The 16,102-nt window shown below is 35.2% G+C and overlaps 1 protein-coding gene across 1 annotated transcript in view; it reads left to right on the top strand.

Moving 5' to 3' along the window:
- HFM1 (helicase for meiosis 1) overlaps window positions 1-12,358 on the top strand; it is a 33,293-nt gene extending 20,935 nt beyond the window's left edge. The window contains exons 25-39 of the mRNA XM_052666588.1: window positions 105-190; window positions 1,133-1,216; window positions 3,247-3,404; window positions 4,045-4,148; window positions 5,675-5,827; window positions 6,258-6,353; window positions 6,738-6,856; window positions 7,426-7,508; window positions 7,658-7,767; window positions 9,564-9,662; window positions 10,406-10,466; window positions 10,744-10,849; window positions 11,094-11,251; window positions 11,469-11,548; window positions 11,647-12,358. Of these exons, the coding sequence (XP_052522548.1) occupies window positions 105-190; window positions 1,133-1,216; window positions 3,247-3,404; window positions 4,045-4,148; window positions 5,675-5,827; window positions 6,258-6,353; window positions 6,738-6,856; window positions 7,426-7,508; window positions 7,658-7,767; window positions 9,564-9,662; window positions 10,406-10,466; window positions 10,744-10,849; window positions 11,094-11,251; window positions 11,469-11,535 (1,484 nt within the window). The 3' untranslated portion in view covers window positions 11,536-11,548; window positions 11,647-12,358. The remainder of the gene's footprint in view (window positions 1-104; window positions 191-1,132; window positions 1,217-3,246; window positions 3,405-4,044; window positions 4,149-5,674; window positions 5,828-6,257; window positions 6,354-6,737; window positions 6,857-7,425; window positions 7,509-7,657; window positions 7,768-9,563; window positions 9,663-10,405; window positions 10,467-10,743; window positions 10,850-11,093; window positions 11,252-11,468; window positions 11,549-11,646) is intronic.
- The last annotated feature ends 3,744 nt before the right edge of the window (window positions 12,359-16,102 follow it).

The following is a 16,102-nucleotide window of genomic DNA, read 5'->3' as shown; positions in this document are numbered from 1 at the left end:
AGCATACCATAAAATGTTTTCTGCTTTGTATTTACTTGCTGTAATACAGTTAGAATAATTTGAGATTAATAATTGTCATTTAACAACATAAAACTTTTTCACAGGTGTGTCGTTGTCAAATGCTATGGTAAATGCTGGGCTCACATCATTTAAAAAAATAGAAGACATAAATGCAAGGGAACTTGAATTGGTAAGTCTTTTTGTATGCAGATAAACATTAAGAAAATAATGTATCTGCTGTATGAATGCCAGCAAAATTGAGCATTCAAAGTGATTTCTTTTATGCTGGAGAATTTTAAAAGTGCAGTTACTGTTTTGTTTTGTTTTGCTTTTTCTTGAAAATGTGTATAATACTTTAGTTTAGGAAATTTCATATGACTGACTTTGTGGGTTTGGCTAGTTTTGGAAAGTGGCTGCTTAAATACATAGAATTTCATTGTTAACACGATTTGAAAGAGAAGGCGACGTGCATTCCCCTTCTAATAATATTTGTAAATATCTCTTTGCTTCTGTTTTTAATGTTATTTTTAATTAATCTTAATGATGAAAATCCTGAATTTCCATTCTTGATATTTTAATTAAAGATAGTCATAGAATAAAATGCTGCTTGAATCATCTATAAAACATTCCTAATTCTAGGCAAATTAGATTTTACACTAGAACAAGTTCTTAGGCTCTTGACTTCTTTTCTGAGGAAACTGCTTTTCCTGTGTTCTGGAACAGATTTCTAAATGAAATTTATCTTATTCAGTTATTTCTGTTCTGGCTTTAAGAATTTAATTTTTCTTTTCTACCCTTTTTTCAAGTTTTCCTTTCATTTCTGTTTTGTTTTCACTAAAGGTAGGGTAGCATAGAAGTGTCAGCACACAAAGCCTGCCTAATTCTTCAACATGTAAGCTAGTTCATTGGCTGATACCAAACAGAAGAGAGAGCACTGTGGAAAAAATGTTGGAATTTTCTTTTCTTTTGGCTATTTGTCTATACTGGATATCACTGACAGTAGAGAACTAGGAGTGATTAGGGCTTTTGTTAATGGTATAATTACTCTGGTGACTTTGATCCCTTGAATTTACTTCTGTACTAGCATCACTGATCAGTTGAATTTATCAGAAATGAAACTAAATTTTTGCAGATTTTGAACAGACATCCTCCATTTGGAAACCAGATAAAAGAATCTGTTTTGCACCTTCCAAAATATGAACTTAACATTGAACAGGTATGGCTTTTCTATTTGTTTTATTGTTGGTTTTTTTTCCTGATATTATTAAATGAAAGCACATATGTTGCTGTTAAGAGATTCCAGCCCTCTCTGAGAGTACACTGTATACAATATCATGACTTTTCACCTTAGCGTGAAACTCAAACTCTGAAGGACAGATTTTGAATAAACCTTCCCTCTAGAACATTAACTCTGTTCCTTCTCCCTTCCACTGTTAATAGCATTTTGTGTTAGAGTTGCAAACCAATATATTCACGTTCTAGCTTTATATGTAAATATCTTAAATATAATGCAAATATTTAAATATTTTTTCAAAAGACTCCATCCGAGAGACAAAAAAAACAACCTTATAATAAAATTTACTGAACAAGCATTAGCTAACATTAACTTTCTGTCTCACTTAGCAACATATAGAAAGAATAAGTGATTATATTAACCTAACTGGTACCGTTTCAATAGTAGGGTGTAATCTAATGCTCTAATTCTGTGTTCTCTGAGGTTATGATAAGCATTATATCAAATAACCACTTTGCCTCAGTTTTCTGAAATAAAAAATTTATAGCATTTTGTGAGGTCAGTACAAATGAAGATGCCTTTGATGTTAAAAGCTGTATTGTGTAAAATGCTGTTTTTATAGCGAGTTCTATTTTAGTTTTTCATTTGACTTGTTGATAAGCATCCCTAAGTTATTCACGGAAGGAAGATTCAGCAATGGCATACATAGAGGTATGCTGGAATGTCAAACATTTGAATCTGAAAACTTCATCAAAATACTCTTAGTTTTATTCTTTGCATTGAACAGAGGAAGTTTTTTTTTTTTAGGGGGACTCGATATATTCTGTTTTCTTTTCTCAGTACTTAAATACAGAGTGTTCAGCTATGGCTAAGATAGTGCCATATTATCAAATTGTTTGAGTTGGAAGGGACCTTAAAGATCATCTAATTCCACTCCACGTGCCATGGGCAGGGGTTGCCACTCACTAGCTCAGGCTGCCCAGGGCCCCATCCAACCTGGCTTTGAGCACCTCCAGGGATGGGGCATCTGCAGCTTCTCCGAGCAACTTGTTCCTCTGCCTCAACACCCTCAGAACAAAAAAATTTCTTCCTGACATCTAACCTAAATCTCCTCTCTTTTAGTTTAAAGCCATTCCTCCCGTCCTGTCACTATCAGACCATGTAAAAAGTCACTTCCCTTCCTGCTTATAAGATCCTTTCAAGTACTGAAAGGCTTGTGAGATCTCCCCAGAACCTCTCTTCTTCAAGCTAAACAAGCTCGCCTTCCTCAGCCTTTCTTCATAAGAAAGATGCTCCAGCCCTTAGATCATCTTTATGGCCTCCCTCTCAGACTGCACCAACAGTTCCACATTTTTCTTGTGCTGGTGGGGACTCCAGGCCTGGGCATGGTATTGCAGGTAGGGCCTCATAAGTACAGAGTAGATGGAAGCAATCACTCCCTTTGCCCTGCTGGACACCCCCCTTTTGATGCAATCCAGGGTACAATTAACCTTCTGGGGTGCAAGTGCATGCTGCTGTCCAGCTTTTTGTTCACCAGGACTCTCAGTTCCTTCTCTGCGTGGCTGCTTTCTGTAAGTTCTTCTCCCAGTCTTTACCCATTTCTGGGATTGCCCCAACTCAAGTATGAGAGTCTTGACCTTGCACTTGACCTTGTTGAGTCGCATTAGGTTCACACAAGCCCACTTTTCAAGCCAGTGCAGGTCCCTCCTTCTCCTGTGTCAATTGCACCACTCAGCTTGGTGTCACCAGTGAACTTGGTGAGGGTGCACACAATCCCACTGTCTGTTGCTAAAGATGTTGAAGAGCACTGGTCCTGAGGTGGGTTTCTGCTGGCCTCCACCTGGACATATAGGAGTGTCTAGGAGTCTAAGCATACTACATAGAAACTGTATTGCAAATTGCTCAAATTGAGCTTTTGTGGTTGTATCAACATTTAAAAATTTATGGAAGGATGTATGTTTTATTTGACGTATTTTAGCTGTTATGTCATCTTGTATATAATCTTTTCCTAGCTTCCAAAATACAGTGATACAGTGGCTGAAATTTTAGTAACCACCATATTGACAAACTTTGAGCAGCTACAGACAAGGAGAACAGCATCAGACTTTCACTATGTTACGTTGGTTGTAGGAGATGCTGACAATCAAGTAATTTTTATTCAGAAAATAATGTATGTATAAACAGGTTTTTTTCATCTTTTGAGTTTTTTGCAATTTATTCCTTTTTTGTCTTGCAGTTTTTGCAATACTTTCTATTTATGCAAATATTAGTCTTTATCCTGTAGTTACTCAGTTGTCTCCTAAAATATTGCACAACTCAATACAAAGAAAAAGAAAAAGAAAAACATGCTTACACACGTCAGCACAGAGGGTGTGTGTAAATGTCTGGACAGCAGTGATGCCATGTTGAAGAAATCTTCGACAGTCAAAATATGTAAAATATCTTAAAATACATATATATCTTCTCAACTTGTTACTTATGAGTATTCGCAATCTTTCTTTAGTAATATGATTGTCACAACTGTTTCTGTGTCAGAGATGAAATTCAATTCTCCAGTTAGATAACTTATGTTTGGAGCAAATGGAAAAAGAGACAAAGTCATTTGTAACTGCATGATCTGCACAAGAGTCCTGGCCACTGTCTGACAGAATTTTGGCAGAATTGAAACTGATCTGCAGGATCCTGGCTTAAGACCATAGATGATATAGAATTGAAAGGTTCAATAACCTTTACATAATTACTGATACAGTCTCGTATGCAGTCTTGTTTTCACTGACCATATCTCATGAAGCTTTACTGATGCATTGCAGGGATTCTGTGCTGCTGAAAACTGGAAATTGGATGAAGAAAATTGAAGTGAAAAGAGCTCTTAAATCAGATGACATTAGTATAAATTTAATTAGTTCTGACTATGGTGAGTTAATTAACATACTTGTAATAGAAAAACATCTGCATAAGATATAAAATATGTTACTAAAACACTTTACATCAGATCAAAATATAATCAACTGGAAAACAAATTCTGTTCTTTCTATAGTGTTGAGTATTACCTATCTGCCCTAATTACAAATCCATTTACTTAGTAGGATATTAACGTTCTCAAACAAAACTGTTCTTGAGAGAGAATTTTGCTCAGTTAAGACAATTTAAAATTTTCTTTTTCACATTACCTTTAAGTTGAATGAATCTATCAGCTTTATAGGGTTACTTGCACTGGAAAGAACTGTATTTGCAAATGGCGAGGTTTTCTGTTCTTTGAATTTTGCATATAAAATGTATTGATGCAGATCCATCTCCTCTTTAGTAGCATGAAACTTCTACAATGAAAAGTGTTGTTTCTTAAGGTGTGAAGATTTCAACATTTGTTCCCTCAGTGCCAGTTTCCATGAAGCTGAAGCTACAGGAGTAGATGAAGAACAGTAATGATATTTCAAACACACAGTTTAACTATGTTAAAAATTGAACTGGCTGCAGTAAATTCTTCATCCTGCTCCAGTATTAAAAATATTTCTCCATGCCAGATTAACTGAAATATATTTGTTTCCTCCAGGAAACCATTAAATATTAAGACAATCACAATAATTCAGCCTAGAATAATACTTACTCCTGCGTTCAAACCTGTGTCTCGGGCAGGAAGAAGTGTTTTCCAAACAAATGAGATGGAGAAAGAGTTGTAATTTTATTAATATTTTGCTATCTACAAGTTGTACTGAGTGCAATAAATCTTGAAGAGGAAAAAATGTTGATTTTTCTGAAATTGTCCCATTGGCAACAGTGAAGTTACATTAAAAGCAAGTTTTCTTAGTGCCTTCTTACTTCAGTCTGCATCTGTTTCATACATTAAGAAAATCTCACATTTTTTGAAAAGTCTGCCTTGTTTTTCAGTAATGTTTGCCTAATTGAAGTCCAAAATGCTCTATTTTTTTTGTAACTGTTATCTCTCATAGTCTGTTACCAAACTTGGTTTTGTTAAAACTGAAAACAATTAGCTTTCAAATAAAAAAAATTCTACTAACATTGTCATTTCACTTCTTTGTCAGTGCAAACTGCAGTCACATAAGTTAGACTATAGTGTTAGAATATAGAGTATAGTGCAGTTTTACAGGAAATTATACCTGCACTGCAAGTAAACCTAGTTCTACGACAATACAGGAAAATTTTTATTAATGGAAATAATGTATTCTGTACAGTACAGCTATATTACTCACATAGTAGTGATGGCATTAATTTCTGAAGATGTGCGACTTTATTTTTTTAAACATTATCTGCAATAAATCCATTCAAATAATAAGCTCGCTTTTAATGTTCCATATTCCTAACAAATTTCCATGGTCTTTGTTAAAGATTCATACTTCCTTGAACTCTTCAGAAAAGTGGAAATAATCAGTAGTTCAAGAAATAGTTCATAGCAGTTTGAAATACTTTTTCTTTTTTTCAAAGTTGGCCTTGATATACAGCAAACATATACAGCCTTCTACTTAACACCAAGAGCAGTGGGAAGTAAAGCAGTTATAAATAAACGGAAAGCTGAGTCTTCTGTTGATACATCTTCTGGCACAGCACAAAGCCTACCAGCAGCAAAAGTGGAGACAGGTAAACAATGATATCACAGCATCTGGCTAATTCCAAAGTCAACAGAAAGCTGAATTTTCTGTTCAGTAGAAAGTTAGATCTCTTTTATCCATATTGTTTAGTTCTCAACTATAACAAATATGTAATGCTACTGCTTTACTGTTTCTGCTTATCAAGTACTACTATGCAATTCTTTGAATTTGAAAGTTAGAAAAATATTGTGAACTTGCTATCTAATGTTGCTGTTTGATTTTGGAAATAGAGCCTCTGTTTCTTCATAGTGTTCGTTAATTTGTTTCCAGTTGTAGTGCTAGGGCAGCTCAATATTCTGTTGAAGGCAACAAAATTCTAGGGATCCAGACTATTTTAGCCCATCCTACACTGCACGAGGAACTCTCTCAACAATGCATACAAAATAAAAAATGAGCACTTTGGTTTTCCATTCATCTAGGAAGCAGATGTAAAGAAGAAAATACCTACAAGAAATACAGTAACAGAGAATGTAACCATCGCTGTAAAAATAAAGATGTGTGTGGACATGAGTGCTGTGAGTTTCATTAAATACGTTATTTCTGTTACTTTTTGATGATATAATTTACAGTAGTTCTGTTTATACCAATGTCTACATTAACAGCAATTACACAAGCAACTCAGGCTTGTTTTTGCTAAAAAGGCAAACAAAAAAAATCCACATTTTGTTAATATAACTTTTATAGAGATTACAATGGCTATTAATGTTTTCAGATCATCTAGCATATGATTTAAGAGAAATGTCAAGCTTGACCTCTCGTGTAAATATTAGTGTCTTAAATCTTTAGTATCTCTTAATAGAAGACATCCAAACTTAGTGGCAGAATATCCATTGATTTGGAAATAATTATGATTTATCCCTTTTAAACTAATTGAAGATTGTTATAATACCCTTTCTCAGGTAAAACTGGAGTACTTCCAAAGTCTGAAATGAGTGGAGATTCAAAGTTTAGTTTGTACCTGGCTGATTTAAGGAGCAGGAACTCTACTTCGTCTGTACCCCCAGTAAAGCGGTTAAAGGTTTGTTTGGATACAGTCAACATTTGCAATTTTTTTTTAATCTGTTTTGTGTTTGTATGTATTTCCTCTCATAAGGAAATACAGACTTGCAAGATTGTCTGCATGGAATGCAAAAAGTGAAGAAGTAGAAAGGTTGTAAAGGTACGGGAATCTTTGAGACGTTCCACTGATGTTTGGAGTACTTCCTGTGATGCAGTTCTCTCCATGTTTTTATTTTAATGTTTGCTTATTTGTAATAGAGAAGAATGATTAGCCTGCAGCTAATATAGACAAAGTTAGTGATACCTAGTCTGGCTTTTTGGATAACTGTAATAGAAGCATGTAATTCAGTATGGTATTACTATAGCTGTGTAATCTTGAGAAGTATCATACAGCATCAAGGGAAAATATTGCTGACTAAAAAAACCTTTTTCTAAGAGATCCCAGGAGGTAACTAAATGCCAGAAAGATAGAATGTGCAATTTTTTAAAAATATGCTAGCTTGATAGAATACTAATGATATAATTCAGATTGTTAAAAAACATTTTTCAGTTTTTGTCTCATTGATTACAATAACCTGATTTCTTTAGATGCAGATGTTAAATCAGGCTCAAAGTGTGGATCTCAAACAATTTGTTTTTGCACCCAAATCTTTGATGCCAGCATCATCAAGGTACTAATGAATACAAATAACAATAATTAATATATTTAAGTAGTAGTTCTATTTTAACTAGTGCCTGTTTTCTGAATAAAATTCTTCTTTGTTGCAGCTTTCTTCATCAGTTCCACTGACACGTCAGTGTTTTGTTTTGTTTTAAATAGGTCTGGAAATGAAGAGTCATTTTCGTCACATTCAGTGGACCAGGTAGATAGTTTTAATAACTTAGGAAGATCTCAAAAACAATTCCAGTCCTGGGACTATGGAAAGAGTGGTAAGTTATGACTAATGTTTGAAATCATAACATTTGTTGTTTTGTGTTGAGCATACCTTGTGCGTAAACTGAAACTTGCTGAAATCACTACAGCACCCAGTACAGGGAAATAGTGTGGCCTTAATTGGCTTTCTTTCTAAAATCAGTAAGAAAAGCAAATGTAGATCTAAGTCATATATCTCTAAATAAAACAATGATGATGAATTTCAAATACGAGAATGAATTTCAAATATGAGAGTACAAAACTAAATATTTTATGCAAGGTATTTCCACTGAAGACACTTGCAGTGTGAAAGGCATTTTACCTGTGTCTCTATATTTCTTCTTCTTTCCTTCTCTACTGGAAGAAGTTGATGAAATAGGAGCTTTTGTCCATAACCAGTAAAGCATCACTATCTGGAAAAAAGAAAAAATTCTTTCTACTGATCTTTCATTGGAAAGGGCATTAAAGTTTTTTTATGTGAGGTTAAATGATCAGTCTTTGTTATTAGTATATAACCATGGTGCTCTCCTTAATGCACGCCCTTTACCATTCTACTTGGTGACTGCAGAGTTACATGAGTCAGGTTTTGATTGTCTGTTGGTTAAGTAGCAGATCCAACCTTTAGATCATACTCATACATATAAGAAACACTGTTGAGGTGGACTGATATATGTATTTTTTGGCTCACGCTGCCTTAAGTGATAGCAACTGTACTATATCATACCATTTTTACCAAATATCTTGAGGATGGAATATTCCTTTAAATTAATACTAAAGATTTGCCCGTGTACTCACCACCTGCTATATATATATATTTTTTTACTTTAGTCTTCAGATGGAAACTGTTGCTATATCATCAGTAGCTGTGTGAGCCAGTTAGCAGGTGATATGATTGTGTTGTAAGGATAAACTCACAGAAAGACAGGTGAATATTCTGGTATCATTATAGCTGTGTAATCTTGAGGCAAATCATACAGCATCAAGGGAAAATATTGCCAACTGAAAACCGTCTTGATTGAGTAGTACCAGAAAACATAACCTTAGCCATATAAATTGGGCCAGCTACACTTTTAAAATGCACCAGAAATAATTTTAGTGAGATAAGGCCCCAGATTCTATGATTTATGTGGGATCAACTATGTCTCTAATATGGCATGTTTCCATTCTGTATAAATAAATGCAGGAAATTGAGAATATGCTGTGAAATTGTAGTAACCTATAGTTAGGTATTTTAAAGAGTGTGTATGTCTGCAGTCGTGCACCACGCTGACTTTGCATTCTCAAAATTACAATAGAAGTGCCTTCTGGGTGCTTTCTGGTGTCTCTTGAACAGTATTTTTTATTTCAGCCTGTCCTGCTTCCCCTGCGTTGCAAGGGATATCTAGATCAGAGTTCTTTTACTATATTGGGACTGTGGCAACAAAGCAAAACACTTTCTGGTGCTAGAGGGGAGGTTGAGGAGGGAGGTGGGTAAAAAGTAGAGAATTGGATTGGTGATGAAGAAAGAGAACAAAACAAAGGGAGAGAAAGTGAAGGAAGTTGACTGTGCACCAGAAAACAGTGTATTTTCAAACATCAAGTATCTCACTTTAATTAAAAATCTTAATAATGCTTGGAAATGCTTGAAAACTTATCTCAAAGTAATACTGATGAAAAAGCGCATATGTGACAGTCCTTCTTTCAATAGATTGAAGAGCTGGTCTTAAAACAGAGCAGTTTCTATTGCACTTGTCCATGGATTACAGCTTTCTCTTTGAATCATTCAGTGTGTGTTCACTTGACTGATACAGCTAAAAGCTGATCTTTTTTTCAGATGCTTTGGGTGTGAATGCTGAACTGAGAGATGACGCTTGGGATGATCTTGATGATGAAGTATTAGTAGTTGCTAGCAACCTCTTCAGTAGAGAATTAGGTAAGATTATGTATGAATTCTGTGTACAAATTATTTTACAGGATTATGGTGATTAAATACATCAGATAGCTCGGCTCCTCCATACTTTCACTCCACTTCCTCAACAGAAATGGGAGAGAAACTACGATGAAAAAGACCTCATGGGCTGGAATAAGGAAGGGGAGATCACTCTCCAATTATGTCATGGTCAGAATAGACTCAGCAAAAGATTTTTATTTTATATATATATATTTATCTATTGATAACAATCTAGAGCAGTGAGAAGAAAAAGCAAACTAAACACCTTCCCCTCATCCACCCTCTTCTACTTCTCTTCCTGAGTGATGCAGGGGAGCGGGAGCTGCAGTCAGTCCCAATGCTTTGGCTCTGCTGCTCCACAACGATCACTCTTTCCTTCTTCACCATGTGAGGCCCCTCCCATACAATGCCTTCCTTCCCAAATCGATCTGTGGGCTTCCCATAAGTTGCAGCTCACCAAGCACTGCTCCAACATGGCTGCATATCATGAGGCCCATCCTTCAAGGAGCACGGTGCTCCAGCATGCATCCCCATGGGTGGCAGCTCCACCACAGGCTCTTTTCCCCAGGCTGCAGCTCTGGCCTGAGGACTATTCCTGCTGGGGCACATAGATATTTATTATTTATGATATGTAAAACATTTGCATTGTTTTTTTGTTGTTTGGTGGCTGGTTTAAAAGTTTGATTCTTAAATGGAACGTGAAAATACCTGCTTTCACATTTCAGATGAGCATGAATTGCTTCACAAGTACTCAACAAGTAAAGCCACAAGTGACATTTCAGAAGAGTAAGCATTATATAATTTATTGCAATTTTATTCATTTTTAAAATTATCTATATTTTACATTACTTATGTTCACCGTTCAATGTTCACATGCATAACTGGATATGTAGAAGATTGTTTACTGAGCATGGAGTGAAATTTCAATTTTAAAACAATAGGAATTGCTGACTAATTTGAAATGACTTTTTATTTAGGTGTGGAGGGAAAATCCTGAACTGAAAAGTAAGCCATTTTGCACTTCTGTAAAAATAACTTCATTTTCTCTACTTGGCATTTTCAGCTCTTGCCTATTACAAAGTGATACCAGTATTCAGAACTCAGTTCTCTCTGTGTTTAATAGCTCATCAAAAGTGGAATTATCTGTACAGAGTGGACATGTAAATACGGTAAGTGAAAAAGTTTCTATGACAGGATTTCCAGTAATTAAATTAGTCTTCCATATGAAAATGTATTTATCATATCTGACATGTGAATTGAATTGAACATACAGAATTTCTGAACCTATCTGTGTTGTCCAAAATCTGAACAAGCATGCCTTCTGTGTTCAGCATGATGTTGGCGTCACAAAGAACTAGGACTACAAGAATCCATCCTGCAGTTCTTTTTAACATTTTAACATTTACCTTGCAGTTCCCTTCTCAAGAAAACAAACGTTCAAATCTTTCACAAGAGCTGGAAAAAATAGAATATTCTTCAATTTCAAACATAATCCCAGACTCTTCCAAATTCACTAGGAAAGAGAATTTTTTTATTTTCATGAAGGAGCAGAAAGAAGAAATGGAAGCTAGGTAATAAGTTGTATGTATTATCGTATTGTCTAAGTGTGAAGTGCTTATTTCTTCCTGGCAATTTGTTGATTTACTACAAATTCAAAAGATGAATTTGCATGGTAGTTAACTAACCAGTTAACTATTCTTAGGAAGAAAATATTTTGAATAGTGTTTTTTATTTCATAAGGTTTTATGTACTATACCTAATTTTTGCTCAATGCTCAATATTCATTAGATATCTTCCTGATGATGAGACCAGTGATGTCAAGCCTTTACTTGGACTACTTGATGACATATTTTAAAACAGAATATATTGTAAGTGTTTAAAAAAAAAAAAAAAGAGAGAGAAAAGGAAAACACACTTATTTTTCCAAAATTTCAGATACTACTGAAAGAATTTCTTTGTTTTGCAGCTATTTACCAGTAATGGGATTACTGCCATACAGTAGATCATTACATATTAAAAAAAAAGAAAAAGTTGTTGTTTATTTAATGGAATTTGGGTACGTTATCTCATTTTGAAAACTGCTTACATTTTCATTTGTTGACCTCATTGCTTTCAGGATGGAAAGAAACAACATAGGAATGTGTCAGAGGAGCTCTCATGCTGACGCTGTAAGCTATTAATTACACGGCCTGCTCCTAAGTACTGTTTAAATGAATGAAAAACTGTTTCCTCGGAAATTTCTTCAAGCTTTTTTATTTTGTTTGTCAGTTTTTTAACACTGAATTTTTCTGATTCTGTTAAACAGTTGGATTTAAAATAAAGAGTGATGGAATAGTAAGTTACTCTAGGCTATTACTCCTTCTGATAGTACTACCAGCTTGTTTAAAAAAAAACAACTGCAACTTCCATCATGTTAGCATCTGTCCTAGATCTCAACAGAAGTTATTTAATGTCTATAAAAAGTATTCTAAAGCTGTATTTAACTGTTCACTTTGATACTTGATCTCATAAAAAAGACCTGTATGCATCTCAACACATCTCAATACTTAGGCAACCAGGTACTGGATTTGGCTATCTTCTTACAGCTCTCGTGTTTGAACAATAAACATCGCATGTTCATTGGATAGAAAAATATGATATTCTCTTCATCTGGATTTTAGGCAATATTAAATTTCAATGTTAATTATTCAAAATGTGTGAAAGTTTTAAAATAGCACAAGGAACCTTAGCTGTTTGTTCTTGCAATGTTGCTTGCAGTGCAAGCACACACAATGATGTTTCACTCCCATGCATGATTCTATAGCTCTTGGCTAGTAATATGTTACATATATAAAAATCCCTCTTTCTCCATAAGAAAGAAGGACCAAGTACAAGCAGCCTCAACACCCAAACAGTACGTGTTTTAGACTGTGCAGTTTCCAGCAGTCCCAATCTTTCAACGCACTTTGGTGCACCTCAGTTATTTAATTGCCAATTGACAGTTGCGTGTCAGATCTCTTATCAAATCCTTCCTACTCTCAACCCAGTAGTTGACTATATCTAGGCTGAAACTGAGAACAGTCTGATACCAGAGTTAGGTATGGAAAACACTAGTTTGCCTGCAACTTGGTTTCCTCAGAATGAAACCCACGTGAGTATCGTATGGAAATCATTTCACATCCCAGAGGTGTTCCAGATTGCAATTGGAAATCAAGACCTAATGTATCCCTGTGTTCTTTTAGTCATACACAGTATCATAAGCTGTAGTGGCACTGAAAATGGCTTGTCATGGTCTCTAGGTAGAATTGAAAAGATTATCTTAAACTCTGAAGATAAACTTGAATACTATTGTGCTTTGCTTTGAATTCTGCACAAAGGTAAGTTCAGAGGAGTTAGCTGTCCCTAGACAGCCTGATTATTGGCACCCAGTGTAAATTCTGGTATTTAGTCCCTTTCATGACTTGAAGAAGTGGGTGGCAGTAACAAGATCTTTTCATTTTTAAGTTTTCTCTTATTCCTTGACTGTTTTTATGTTTCCTTTCTGCTAGAGCACAACACAGCAGACTTGGATACTGTATTTCTCCTTCTGTTGATTTTAAAAGGCTTTAACTTCTAATTTTATCCATAGTCAGAACACACTATAGTAAATGCACTTCAATACTTTCAAGGCTTTTTGAAGTACGTTGCATATGGTTTCTAAGATCAATTCTTGACTATTTTTCATAGGAAGCCATTGTCGTACATATCTTACTTTGGAAAATTACAAAAATGTGCTATTGTTACTGGCAACACTTCAGAAAATATATTCAATACTACAGTGCCTTTATAATAATGTTGAACACTAATGAAAAAACATTATTTCAAAGATAAGTTGTTTATTTGTTGTTGTTTTACTTTATTCTTCGCATTAGCTCGATGTCTCTTTACAGTTTAAGTCACTTTCAGAGAACCAGTTTGGTGGTACAAGTGTTCACTGTCCCGAGAAGGAATGATTTTTTCATATGGTAACATCTTTTTTCTTATTGTTCCATTTTTCAAATCATAATAGTTGGAAGATCAAAACTGATAACCATAGTGCATTTCCCTGGCAATAACTGTATTCAGATACACAGTGACTATGCTTCACAACTTATATGGACAACTGACTGCAGAATTAGAAATATCTACTCAAGGTTGGATTGTTTGTACGGGCTTTCTTGTTGTTTTTTTGTTTGTTTGTTTGTTTTCCCTTGGCATTTTTTGTTTATTTTTTAAATTAAAACATTCAAATAGAGGTAACTCACAGTTACTGTAGTAGTGCTGTGTTCAGACCAGCAGTCCCAGGTAAGCAAATCTTAGTCACGTGTTATCACACGTAAAAAGCAGAGTTTACCTCCTCCAAACCATTTCTGATTTCCATAGCAGGAACTCTGGTGTTTCTCTGCAGATGCTAGATATGAACGACTCGGGGACCAAAATCCTACTCTTGCCCCAAAAGGAGTGCATAGACAAAGCTAATAAGAGCTCTCTAATTTTAGTCATATAACTGAATAATCTAAAGGTCATAAACCTTGTTTACCAACATGCCCTAAAAGAGGCAGGCAGTGTCAGAAGAGGATTCAGATTGTAAGTGGGCTGAATTACTCTCTGGTGGAACCATCAAATTATGTGATGATGAAAGTGACTATGTGCAGTTAGTGTGGAAAAGCTGCTGTGCTCTAAATTAATAGTAAATTAAATGAATATTGCTTCTCTTGCATAAACGAGGTGCTTGGGCTCTTTTCCCCCCATAAGGATGTTATTTTTCTATGTTGAATGGTCCTATTTCTGGACAGCAAAAGACGGCTGTGCCCCACTGATTTTGCTGCATGCAGCTTCCTTTGAGGTGCCTCGTCGATGATAAAATATACTAATTAAATTCACTGTAAGATTGTTTCATTCAGCTGCTTCCCATTGATAAAATACTGACTTAAATAAAAATATTGTGGAAGTATGAGGGGATCTTGTTATTTTTTTAATTTTGCATAGTGTTGTAACATTAAATAAGTGACTTGAGTTTGAATCATTTGAATTGTATAAGTAGTTCTTTCAGAATGTCACTGATTTTATTCTGTGGATGATTCTATAAAAGGTATGTTATAAAAATACTGTTTCCCACAGTGGAGCCATGAAAGAAAATTCAGTGTGACAAGAAGTCAGATTTTACTGTCTTACTTGTCTGATACTCTGTAATAAAATACATGCTCATACCTGCTTTTAATTTAACTTCGTCTTCCTTATATGCTTCCTTTTCCTATCAAATGTATTGGTTTCAAAATATAAAGTAAGGTCAGCCGTGTCTGTGCTTTAAGAAAATGCAATATGCACTCAAAAGACATGATCAAAAATTACTAGCAGAAAAGTATAAATAGTGTTTAAACATGTTGCCAGACACGTTTCTGTATAAGGTAAGTTTATAGCATGTGGATTACTGCAAATGTACAGTGACAAGAGTATGCATCTTGTCTCGTGTTCATTTAAATTACATGGAATTCTTTCATATATTTGAGCACTTCAATGAGTTAAACTGACAGTAATTGTTAAAATAATGATGAAAGTTGTGGCAAGTAGGAATCTTACTTTTTTGGACTTGTTCTTACTTAAGTGAGATATAAAAGCTGGTGCTCGTAAAGGCGATTAACAATAATGAAGATTGAGCAGAAACCGCTGAATTGAACCAATATGCATCTGAAAATAATTAAAGTCATTCATTTTGTGGAGCACAAATGACACCCCTAAGACACCATCATGCCGGAATTAGTGGTCTCTCATCTAAATGAAAGGGTGCCATGCTTTACCTCTTGACCCCTTCTGCTTTATATGTAGAAGCGAGAGCAGTAGGTCAGTTGTTCTACTGGTGCAATCTTTAAAAGATATCCATGAAATGAGACTCACGGATGTCCTTTTCTCCCCCACTCTTTTGTTTAACAAAAAATAGAGAAGTACTACTCAGTAAGAGCAAAATTCAATTTCTGTAGAGCACTAAAATCTCATTGAAGGTTTACATAAGAATATAATGAGGTGTATACTTTGTGCTAAGTTTGCAGTGATGAAATTCAGTTTGGGCTGGAAGAGTTGTTGGCTTTATTGGCTGCCACTGCAGAGCTGAGGGTAAGGTCTGCTGTTTAACCATGTTGCCATTCTTTGTTCCTCAAACCTCTAATGAGAGAAAATTGTATCCCTCTGAGCCCCCTCCTCTCTACCAGAGACAATTCCTGGTCTCTATATGCTCTTGGCAGTTTTTTCAGATGAAGTAGGCTTGGGCTGCACCTCATGAGTAATAGGAGGAGGCAGGAACTATTTGTCTCCTGCTCTACGAGTTCTTTGATCACTGTTCTGCTTTGCTGTGGTTGTGAAGTGGCTGGGAAAGCTGTGCTAGTATTAACCTGCAGTCCTGCACTGCATATCCTGTTCTGAATGCAAAG

Source organism: Tympanuchus pallidicinctus, unplaced genomic scaffold (genome assembly GCF_026119805.1).
Source record: "Tympanuchus pallidicinctus isolate F22 unplaced genomic scaffold, pur_lepc_1.0 scaffold7, whole genome shotgun sequence".
In the NCBI taxonomy this organism is placed as follows: domain Eukaryota; kingdom Metazoa; phylum Chordata; class Aves; order Galliformes; family Phasianidae; genus Tympanuchus; species Tympanuchus pallidicinctus.
Note: the sequence above shows the minus strand (reverse complement) of the source record. Positions and strands in the feature narration are given on the sequence as shown.